General features: G+C 36.8%; 1 protein-coding gene across 6 annotated transcripts in view; it reads right to left on the reverse strand.

Annotated features, from left to right (window-relative positions):
* Positions 1–12,982, reverse strand: part of astn1 (astrotactin 1) — a 271,979-nt gene that overhangs the window by 6,951 nt on the left and 252,046 nt on the right. For all 6 annotated transcript variants that reach the window (XM_084120756.1, XM_084120760.1, XM_084120759.1 and 3 more), the window contains one exon: positions 6,620–6,752. In XM_084120756.1, coding sequence (XP_083976882.1) covers positions 6,620–6,752 — 133 coding nt within the window. The remainder of the gene's footprint in view (positions 1–6,619; positions 6,753–12,982) is intronic.

Here is a 12,982-nt window from a genome sequence, read left to right on the forward strand (position 1 = left end):
CTGAAGTAAAACTGACGCTTCATCTTTTGTGTGATGTACAATAAACTTTATTAAACTCATCAGTATATGTTTGATCATCATTCGGACCTGGTCCGAAACAGCAGACTTGTAGGCTATTAATAAATAATGGATACATACAAGCAGACGACAAATACGTTATAATAACCGTAAACTATACTAAACTATACCTGTTCCATCTCTATATTTATACATCTCTACATCTCCACGTCACTTTATTTGACTAATTAAAATTGAGGGGTAATGCAGCGCTGTTTTACTTTACTTGTCAAAACAATCGTACTAAAAATAAGTTTGAGTTTGTTGATAGTCATGTTAACGGCGTCACTGACAGGCGACGCAATGACACCGGCCGTTACACTGGTTAAAATAGCTGATTTCTCTGGATTTAAACATTGTTGGAAACATTTGCGATAATGTAAGTACACAAGTCAACAAAATATATAAAACTGTTGGTAGCACTTTATTTTACAGTGTCCTTGTTACATATGTTACAACAGTCAATTATGCATAATTACATGCAACTAACCCTCAACCAAATCCTAATCCTACCCTAACCCTATAGTAAGTACATGTGGTTGCCTAATATTACTCAGTACTTAAATATATAATTAAATTGTAACAATGACACCTTAAAATAAAGTGTAACCAAACTGGTCTGGTAGTTATTATTTTAATACAAAAATATTACATATTGTGCCTTAAAGCAGAAAGTCTAGTTGACGTGAAAGTGGACCAAAAAATAAAGTGTTACCATTTTTTTTTTCTTTGAGCCTTTTACAATATGATTGGGATATATGTTGCAGGCCAGATTTTAACCACATTTTCCAACATAAGCACCACAGCTCAACATGTTCAGAGCATGTTCATTAAATAAAAGCATTCAAAACAATTAAACCTCACATTCACCCATTCACTCACTCATTCATACACCTACGGCGGTGTCAGCCATGCAAGGCACCATCCAGCTCATCGGGAGCAGCTGTAGGTATCTTGCTCATGGACACCTCAACACTTGGTCAAGTGGAACCGGGGATTGAACCACCAACCTTTCGGTTTGTAGACAACCTACATGAACCACTGAGCCACTGCCACCCCATATCTTCTATCTAACTACTACTACTACTACTACTACTACTACTACTACTACTACTACTACTACTACTACTACTACTACTACTACTACTACTACTACTACTACTACTACTACTACTACTACTACTACTACTACTACTACTACTACTACTACTACTACTACTACTACTAATAATAATAATAATAGCAATAATAATAATTTAAGATGCATGTCTCAAACAATAACATTTATCAAAATAAACTCAGGGTTAAGGTTAAATGAATAAATAAGTGTATTTGGATTCATTAGATTTGGTTGGAAATAACACTTCCAAATAGATCTTGGATATTATGAACCATTACCTTTTTAGGAGTCCTTTGAAGTTCAGAGTCAACAAATTGTTTCAGTGTGTGAATTATGTAATCATATAACAGCATATACCTCCATTAAAATCAAAATGCATGACTGCACCACTCCCATTACATAAGCATGAGTTTACGTCCGGCTCATGGCTTTGATTTGAGAATCCCTTAAGTACAGACAACTCAACTTGAACAATAGCAACCAGCTGTGGTGGTGTACCCACTCACTCCGAGAAGATCACTGCAATGACTCTATCACTGATGATATGTGCTGCAGGCTATGGGAGGGTGGTTGTAAAGATTACGTTGAACTACATCCCCATCTAGTGGAAGATATCATAAACAACTACCACCTGCAGTTTCACAGCAGTGAGATCCTCAACGTGCCAGGAAGAGAGAGCATGAAAGCTAGGGAAATGTGATCCACTGTTATGTGTGTGATTTATTAATAAAAGGGATCTAATTTATGAACATCGGCTCTCTATAGTCTTTTCACATCAAGTAGAATACAATATGAAGCAGAAGTAGAAAAAAAAAACCTTGATTATTAATATTAATAACTATATTTAAATTTCACACACCTGTTTTGGTGATAGTAGTGAAAATAAAGTCTAAGACCACTGATGTATATCAATGACTGGATTGCTCATTGCGTTCTAAATTGCCAGCAAGCGGTGAGGCCACCGGAAGTGTTCAAAGAGCGGCCATCTTACGATTCCCTACCAACAGAAGGCATCATTGACTAACAGCCAAAACACTGACATTAAACCACCCGATTTGCAGCGTATCAGTCGCACGTGAATAGTTTTTAAGATGCGGGAAATATTAAGCATGAACAATGAACATTCTGTGTGTTTAGTTTCGTTTTCATGGACTTATAGTTTGCATTCATCAGTTACCTGTTTCCTGTGTTTCCTTTGTTCCTAATTTTCCGCCAGTCATCAGTTGTCATGGACACTTATCTAATCATCACATCTGTCCGTTATGTTGTCATTATCAGTTGTCCGGAATTGTTTGTGTATTGCGTGCTACACGCTGTCTCGTTGCTTTTGGATTATCTGAGTCTACTTTGGTTTACTTTATTTAACTAAAAGAACTTATATTTGATCTTCTCTGCCTTTCATCATCCGTGGACTGACAACATTACGATATCTGGGATTATTATCAGAAATTGATTTGAATATACACTTACCTAAAGGATTATTAGGAACACCTGTTCAATTTCTCATTAATGCAATTATCTAATCAACCAATCACATGGCAGTTGCTTCAATGCATTTAGGGGTGTGGTCCTGGTCAAGACAATCTCCTGAACTCCAAACTGAATGTCAGAATGGGAAAGAAAGGTGATTTAAGCAATTTTGAGCGTGGCATGGTTGTTGGTGCCAGACAGGCCGGTCTGAGTATTTCACAATCTGCTCAGTTACTGGGATTTTCACGCACAACCATTTCTAGGGTTTACAAAGAATGATGTGAAAAGGGAAAAACATCCAGTATGCGGCAGTCCTGTGGGCGAAAATGCCTTGTTGATGCTAGAGGTCAGAGGAGAATGGGCCGACTGATTCAAGCTGATAGAAGAGCAACTTTGACTGAAATAACCACTCGTTACAACCGAGGTATGCAGCAAAGCATTTGTGAAGCCACAACACGCACAACCTTGAGGCGGATGGGCTACAACAGCAGAAGACCCCACCGGGTACCACTCATCTCCACTACAAATAGGAAAAAAAAGCTACAATTTGCATGAGCTCACCAAAATTGGACAGTTGAAGACTGGACAAATGTTGCCTGGTCTGATGAGTCTCGATTTCTGTTGAGACATTCAGATGGTAGAGTCAGAATTTGGCGTAAACAGAATGAGAACATGGATCCATCATGCCTTGTTACCACTGTGCAGGCTGGTGGTGGTGGTGTAATGGTGTAGGGGATGTTTTCTTGGCACACTTTAGGCCCCTTAGTGCCAATTGGGCATCGTTTAAATGCCACGGCCTACCTGAGCATTGTTTCTGACCATGTCCATCCCTTTATGACCACCATGTACCCATCCTCTGATGGCTACTTCCAGCAGGATAATGCACCATATCACAAAGCTCGAATCATTTCAAATTGGTTTCTTGAACATGACAATGAGTTCACTGTACTAAAATGGCCCCCACAGTCACCAGATCTCAACCCAATAGAGCATCTTTGGGATGTGGTGGAACGGGAGCTTCGTGCCCTGGATGTGCATCCCACAAATCTCCATCAACTGCAAGATGCTATCCTATCAATATGGGCCAACATTTCTAAAGAATGCTTTCAGCACCTTGTTGAATCAATGCCACGTAGAATTAAGGCAGTTCTGAAGGCGAAAGGGGGTCAAACACAGTATTAGTATGGTGTTCCTAATAATCCTTTAGGTGAATGTACATTAACAATATATACAATCCCCTATTACTAAATTGCACTATATTACAATCAAAAGGGTTACCATGCATCATCTTGCAGCAATAGTAAAAATGCTTGGAAATAAAGCTTCATGTCTTTAAAACCATATGCAGTCAGCGCCATTTCTCTGAATAAGTTGAGAAGTGTGTATATTATTTCCTAATGTCTTTTATTGGCCAACATCCACTTCAGACTGGAGATCTTGAAAACCATTAGTAAGCCACAGGTCAGCTCAAATTATATGGCTTTTTACTAGCATGTTTGTATATGAATTAAGTGTTATTTGTATATTGCTGAGCTAATTATTAATTTAACCAACATTTAAGTCATCTTTACTGCTTCAAAATACAAGCTGTTGTTACTAAAAACACTGTTGAGTCATTTACAGTTACTGTACGAATAAAAAACAGTACTATACTGTTCACAGCGAATAACTGTAAATGATGGATTAAGCTGTATACACATGCCTAACAAAGCATAAATCTGTATTCAGATTTCAGAAGAATCACTGTGACATTTGCAATACAAATGCTGAGGTGTCTCGTCCGTCAGCTGATCTGATATTCGCTATTTTAATGAAGGTGAACGTAACTTTTAATAAGCAGAGGAAATTTCCGACTTTTTAACAAATGAACATTTAAGTGTTTAGGACGTTTGCGTTCAGATATAAAAACGTTGACTCGTTAGGTAAAATTCTCTCTTTTTTCAACTAATATTTACATTTTATTTTAGCTTTATTTCAATGAATAGAAATGATTTTAGTTTTAGTTTTTAGTTAACGATAATAAACCTGCTAAGACCAGGTTGAACATCTTGAAATTAGTTTTTAGTGGAAAAATACATCCAAATAAGAAATTCACTGTTAATTTTGCTGATATAATTTTGAATTAAAGAAATGATTCAAATTTAAAAACAAAAATGAAGCATTTTCACTAGCAGTCTCAGACTTTTGTACTGTGTTTTTCTTGAAACTTAAAACTCTGAGGTGAACCAGACAATAACACTGAACATGTCCATAGATAATATCAAGACAATCTGTGCTTCTTTGAACAATGGTCAAATATCGAAAACATTTGGAAAGAAGTATACTAAGAAGGACTCAATCCTCCCTCTGGGCTGGTGTAATATCTCCAGCATGCCCTGCATGTCCACTGTGTGTGTGTGTGTGTGTGTGCTAACTGTCAACATATGTGCAGGACATGTAACACAGGAAATCAGGAGGAAAGGTAGCAGGGTGTTTAAAATCAAGCACCTACATGTTGGAATACCCACATGAAAATTGCACCAACACAGACCATCGCAAGTAATGCTGCAATGTGTTAAACTGCAATGACAGATGTTTGCAGACTTCAGAGGTTATTTTAGAGTAGGAATATATAGCAATATTAAATGCTAACCTCAAAATAATTGTAAAATATTTGTATATAGTTATAGACAACAAATGCTGCTCTGCAAAATGCAAATCCTTTTACTTATTTTCAGAATTCTGAAAATGTAGTTTAATGTCCTTAAAAATGTAGATCTTGACTTTATATATAATTTAATTAATACATTTATTATTTTTATTATTATTAACCATATTATTTTGAACCATATTACGACCCTCTGATGAGAACCACAGATTTATGTTGTGATTTATCATTATTCATATATTGCAGTTCCTGTTTTTTATCTACATTCACAATATATGGCTAATGTCAAGTGTTTACGAAAACCTTTTCATGTTTTTGCAGCACTGTTTAACACATCAATCTTTCTATTGCTGTTTCTGCTATTACCGCGAAATGCACCCCTTGACGCACTTTAAAACCATTCCAAAGTATGAAATGTTTCCCCATGCTGTATCTGAAGCATGTAAAACTCGCCCAAATTGAATAGGCCCACTGGGCGAGCAAACCATGTTCTTCCCTGTGGCACAAAATTGAACGTTCCTGAGAAAAGGATGTAATACATCACAAAACTATCCATGGGAGTCTAAACAGACAGGGGCCCACCACGCAATTACCACTTCCAAGAGAAGACGTCAGGCTGATGTCACCAGCTTTTATAGAAAAGCGATGATTGGGCCAATTATACTTTCCAAAAAGACTCCTTACCTGCTACAGTGACTGCCAAGCTATTTAGTGAAAAGCACATGCTAAATCAACTACTGATATTGGACAATTGACATAGATAGGAAGTGCTCCAGACATATTTTACACAAATCATTATCGGATATAATTGCTTAGACTCACGCAGATATTAAAACCCTCATCTGACTGAAGACATGCAACAACTTTTGTTTCTCACTAAGCGCTCAATGACGATGCCTCTTGCAAAAGCAAAGGAAACAGGTGTTCCATGCTGAAGAAACCTGGCATTGAAACATTGTGAACATAAGGCCTGGAGATGACCCCTTTGATTTATATTATTATGATGGTCCCACTTTATATTATGTGTCTTTAACTACTATGTAATAATATTTGAATTAATAATTTGATATAATGCACTTATTGTGTACATACATGTTTTTACATTATTTAAAAAAAAAATACCTGCATGTAATTACATCTGTAATTAAGGGATGCTTATGAAATATTATCTTGATAAAATTAAGAGAAAATCAAATAAATCAACACTTTTGTGTTGAGAACATTCTAGTGTTCATCTCTAATTCATTTCAAAGTGGAAAATGCTGATATTTTAATACAAAGACTCAAATAAAGTCATGGGTCATTACACAGCAGCAGAAACTCACATGTATGTGGTGTCTGGCTCCAGGCAGCGTATGATCAGCGAGATAGATGAGAGAGGATCAGGGATGTCCCCGAGCATCACACATGGAGATTTGGCCCCGGACATGATGTCATCCACAAAACTCAACATAGTCTCTGCGAAGAGGAGAAAACTTTGTTTAGCACACACACACACACACACACACCAACTCACACACACACACACACACACACACACACACACACACGTACGTTTACAGGACCCAAAAACCCATTTTGATCTCCCATGATCACCAAACCATTTAAAACATTATGTTTGTTTGTTTTGTTCCAAGTGTTTCTAATGAAATATGATTAATATGTCATAAGGAGACAAGCATGCATGTGCAAGGAAAATAAACATCAGCCAAAACATCTTCTCAGAAAAGCCTCCGCACCATGAACACTGGATGCTGTTTTGCATTAGGATTTCCCTCACCCTGAAAAGCCCTGCCTGACTCTGACCCAGTGCTATGAAAACAAGTGTTTCCCCAATTCCCCTGCTTGCTGGAACATGCTAGAACCTTCCAGAGACGGAGACCCTGTGGTTTGGACATTTCAAGCGGAGGAGATGTTAGTGGTTTGATTTCACAAGAGACACGTGACTCAGATTGAGCTGCGAGTGTCAGCCATCTAAAAACCCAAATAAAGAGCCCATACAGAAGTCACCTGTGCTTTGCCTTTCTTATTACAAAGTAGACAGGAAGACTGTTTGCCCAGCTGGCCTGCATGCGTCACAGGACATAAGCACGGGGGCCTCGTGCGCCTTTAATAGCAAAGAGAAACCTCCCGTCCGTGGATGGGGAACCTTTTAAAAGCGGTGGTCACCCTGCCTGTCTTCCTGGAGGCCTCCTCTTTGAAAATACCAGGCTTCTGAGAACATGATGCCAGGATAAACGTGGAGGGTGTGTGTGTGATTATGTGCTTGCTGTCACCAGTAAGTATTTACAGTGCTTGTGGAGAAGACGGTCAATGAACACATGCTCTAACGTTAATGAAAAGTGACATTGTGAGAGACTGCAGCACTTCGGGTCATATTTATCTAGTTCCACTGACAACAAGCTCTAACATCTCTGTTTTATGTCGAAAAAAGGTGAAATGTAAAAAGGCAATAAAATGTTGATGTGTGTGGAAAATTTTGCAAGTGTGTTTTTATGAGATATTTAATTGTGTGCCATTTATGAATTGAGGAAGACATGATGTTTTAAGATTATTTATGGAGAATATTTCAACAGGAATACAGAATGGAAAAAAGTGATGTAGGAAGAGCCTAGCTGTTCACTGTTTTTTTAACCATGTTACAGAAAATAATAAATTATTAAATGTTTTAAATTATATGTATGTATATATATGTATTTATCCAAAAATAAAATGTTTTAAACATTTGAATTATGCTTATGATTTTAAACATATGATTTTAAATGTTCACCGACTCAATATGACCTTGGCAAAGACTGACCAGCACCCTGGCAAACCTGTTGGCGTAGTTCTCAGAAAGCAACACAGACGGGGGAAATTTAGGACTTAAAATTTATGATTTGACTTTTCTATGAAAGATTATAAAGAACATTTCTTTGGAAAGGAAGGTAAATCTGATGCATTCAAAGATTTACATTATGGCTGCACTATATTATCAGTATAATTATAGAGCAGTACCCTTTTCTTGTTTCTTAAGCTTAAAACATATTATTTGCTCATGCTCATTCCCTCCATTTTCATGGGTTGGCATGAAAACTTAGTCCAGTTCCCTACAGCAACAGGTCAGCAGGAAAAAGGCTTCTAATAAAACATCCACATAAAAAACATAGGCATCAGTATCAAGTGTGCACAGTGTTTCCATAAGGCACTTCAACAAATGTGTTCCCTGACACTTTAAATCTCTTTGACAAATGGTGATATGAAAATAATAATAAGTTAAATAAATAAAAAATAAATAAATAAAAAGACCTATCAAGATGTCTTCACTTCTTTATCAAACTGAAGCTTTGTCTGAAAATAGTTACAAATACAGGTGTCTGGCAAATATGGCTACATTTATGCTCTTTCATCATGTTCCATCCTCTTACCTCAGTCTCATTTTTCAACGGGAAAGACCTGGGTTGACATGACCACACTACGATGTCTGGCTGCCCTCTGTTAAACGTTCATGGGTTTTGACCAAAAACCCTCTCTGATTCTCATTACTTTGTTAAAACATCAAGGCCCAGCCAGGTATAAGGATCGCAGCCTATCCAAGAGAAGTTGCATGACATTTTGGAGAAGAATCTCCCACAATGCTGAAGAAACAATACACATAAGGCCAAAGCAAATCAAAAACTGAAGAAAACAAAAACATTTAGACAATCTATCGCCTCCATCACGCTCTTTAACGTCACAAAACCCTGGGCTTCTGGTAGTACCTAGTCCACTAAAGAAGAGAGAGCGTTTTCACATTTGGCTCCTAAACTCTGGAATAGCCTTCTTGATAATGTTAGGGGCTCAGACTCTCTCTCCCAGTTTAAATCTAGATTAAATATGCATCTCTTTAGCCTAGCATTCATATAATGCATCTCCTAACCTTATACAGTTATATCAGATCAAATCCACATGATTATTCTTGCTTAATGTTATGAACAGCAGCTACGCTAATTATTTTCTATTTGCTTCTCTGTTTTATCTTGGGATGCCCATCCTGAGGTAACTAGAGAGTATGTCAGCTCCAGTGTGGATCCAGCCTATTATGAAGACTTCAGATGCCCAACACCTATGAAGAGACGGCGCCAACTCCTGCGAAGACTTCAGATGACGCAAACTCTGAATCAACATGCACCAATGCTACATTTTTCTAAATGTCATAATCATTTGTTAACAAACAAGTATTCATTACTTCAATGAGCTCATTGTTTCTGCATTAGATTATTACATTGTTTAAATTAATACATTTTTCACTAACTGTGATTTTGTATATGTACATTTCTGAAATGCATTCCTGAAATGCAAAACTTAGACAGTTACCGCTGATAACAGATCACTCTAAATTGTAATGTGGACTTGTGCATTTTCTGTAAAGCTGCTTTGAAATGATTTGTATTGTGAAAAGCGCTATACAAATAAATGAGAATTGAATGGAAACAGGTCTGTCTATAGTTGTAAATCAAAACTTGAAAATGGCATGTGGCTTCCTCAACTATTTGGCAGAAAGGAAATAGTTTTTTAATTTGGTCTTATGCTGCCTGCTTCTCTACAGAGAATAATACTTACAGTACATGTGGAGGGTGACCATCTATTTGGGAATAACCTGTCCTGGTATGACCTCATACAGGGACTGAACAACAAGTCATTTATTATCCCTCTGATTTATCCAGAATCAAAGAAAATAAATGGGAAGGTCAAATTTATGGAAAAACGCTCAACTTAAAAGCACTTATTGTTTTAAACAGATGTTGGTAGTGAAAGAAAAACAACAACAATATATTTTCTTAAAAGATCTGGCATCTTGTATATAATAACCAGCCAACCAATGGGACAATCTCAGACCAAAAGATGATGTCTTACAGAGAGTAACATCTTCAGCAGTTCAAGGCAAGACCACTCTCAACATCTGAGCCAAAGACAACATTCCTCAAACGACTCCTACATTCAGCCTGAGAAACATCAATATCTTGACGCAAGTATCAGATTTGTGCATTACTGAAACAAGATAGATCCACTGCAAAAAAAAGAGAACATAAACCTTGACTGAAATACACGCGTCTATGGTAAATATTGAGCCATCGTATACAAAAATATTTATTTCTCCAATGAAATACTGAGGATTCCATTAAAAACATACAGAGGCAACAGCTGTGGAGTGGATTCATGTGAGCTGCTAGTGTTTTGAGCCTAAAGCTTTTCCACAATGTTTGCCATATGTTTCCCCTAAACTAATTTGTTGTTACTTAGACACATATACCTTACTGTTTCTGCCCTGCGGTCAACCAGGAAGCTGAAATGTGTATAACTTAAATAAAGAGAAAGACAAGAGACAGACAGGTAGAAAGAAAGGAAGGAAAGAAAGACATGATAAAAGATAAGGTTACTATTAGTAGGGCTGGACGATTTTGGCTAAAATCATAATCGCAATTAATCAAACAAGTTACCTCGATTACGATTATTGAACGATTATTTTTTTAAAAAAATTCCTATGTCACTGGCAAGGCTTATACTGTAAATACGTTCACGGTTACTTTTTCTAATGAAAGATTTAGGGATGTCCCGATACCACTTTTTCACTTCCGATATGATACCGATACCGCAGCTTTGGCTATTTGCCGATACCGATATGAATCCGATATCTTTATTTTATTCTTGAACTAATACTACTACTAATAAAATATATGGAAGCACTTTGCTCAATTAGCCACATAAAAACATCTCACTCAAATGGAGAACAAATACTTCTTCAGTATATAGTCCACATCAACAGTTGATAATGAAAGACTGCCACCCTTTATTCAAAAGGCCTTGAGATATGTTTGGTAACCTGAATGAATTTCAAATTAATTAGCTATATTTCAGATCAATATATTTGTTTCCTTAAAATTTAAATTAACTTTAACTTCTCATCTGAATTATAAATCATTTATTTCTGTATAAAATAATACTACCATTAAAAACACATTATTTTTTAATCAATGTAGAATGTGTTACTTAAAAATAAAAAGTTTAGTGCTCTGTTTTAGGACAAGAAATGAAAACCAAGGCAATATGATGAATGTCCAAAAGATGAGATCATTTTTGATTTTTGATAATTTTATTAAAATGTTTTTATAAAATAATTAAAATATAAATACATTTAATAAATAAAATAATTTTATTAATAATTTAAAAAAAATGTACAGTGTGTGTGTGTGATTTTGGTTGGGTGACAGTTGTAGGTTACAGTTTGACAAAAGCACAATGTTTTACACAAATATAAGTAGGCTAAACACTTTGCAGTTTTAATGATGTCCTGTATGAACAAATTGACGTTGATGTTATAATGACGAATGATGTTTTTATGTTTCCACTGTTAGATCGCGCCCGTGCCTCTCTCTCTCTCTGACACACACACACACACAACATCGCAGCCTGTTCATTATGCTGCGTTAACACCAAACGCGAATAGAGCGTCAAATTCGCGTCTAGTTCTACGCTTAAACATTTTGAATCCATTCGCGCGTCCAAAGCGAATAGGACGCGCGTAATAAGCGAGTTTGAAGCGAAATAGACGCGCGTTCAGAGCTAAGGGACGGGGCGGAGTCACGTGACTACACACGCGGTAATATGTTTTAAGGGGAAAGTACATTAACACACAGTGGGAAATAACCGAAATAACCGACTTGGTAAAATTACGTCGGTTATAGGCTCTGAATTTCGGTTTCGATTACTTTTCGATTAATCATCCAGCCCTAACTATTAGAGATTTAAGGAAAGAAAGAAGGAAGAAAAAGAACAAATAAAGGATGCAAGGGAAAGAAAGAAAGAAAGAAAGAAAGAAAGAAAGACAGAAAGAAATAAAGAAGGAAAGAAAGAAATGGAAAAAGGAGGAAGGAAAGAAGTGAGAAAAGGAAGCAAGAAAATAAATAGGGATGCGAGAAAAGGAAGGAAGCAATAAAAGGAAAGAAGGCGCAAAAAGGAAGGAAGTTTCTGAGGCTCTTGGATGCATGGGGACTTTGTTTCTACCAACTTAGGTAAAATTTACAATTAAAAACTCCAAAATCAAAAAGAAAGAAAGAAAGAAAGAAAGAAAGAAAGAAAGAAAGAAAGAAAGAACTGGAAGAAGGGAGGAAGGAAATAAGTGAGAAAAGGAAGCAAGAAAAGAAATAGGGAAGCAGGAGAAGGAAGGAAGGAAGGAAGGAAGGCAGGCAGAAAAGGAAGTTTCTAAGGCCCTTGGACGCATGGGGACTTTATTTCTACCAACTCAGGTAAAATTTACAATGAAAAACTCCAAAATCAAAAAGAAAGCAAGAGAAAACAAAGAATCTATTAGTCTTGTGGGAACAGCCTGAGCCTGACCACACATAACGAGGATCTTTTGTTTCTGTTAAACAGGTAAACATTTCAATTAAACATCTCCAAATCCATCACAGGAGCAACTCCATATCCAAAGCGCTGGAGGTTTTACCAGTTCCATTAAACAGCAACGTTCTGGTATCAAACACACGTGGCAGCTCCGCAAAATACTCCACAAACAACATCTGGCCTTCGTTGTCTACTTTGATGAACGGAGAGCGAGTGATGGATAAGAACGGTTTGTAATGTATCAATTCTTGGCATTTCTTCCCCAAAAATGATTAACAGACTCGATTTCTCACGTGGAACATGTTGTCTTTTTCAAACAAAAAGAG

Source organism: Abramis brama (assembly GCF_963993115.1).
Source record: "Abramis brama genome assembly, chromosome: 7".
Classification (NCBI taxonomy): Eukaryota; Metazoa; Chordata; class Actinopteri; order Cypriniformes; family Leuciscidae; genus Abramis; species Abramis brama.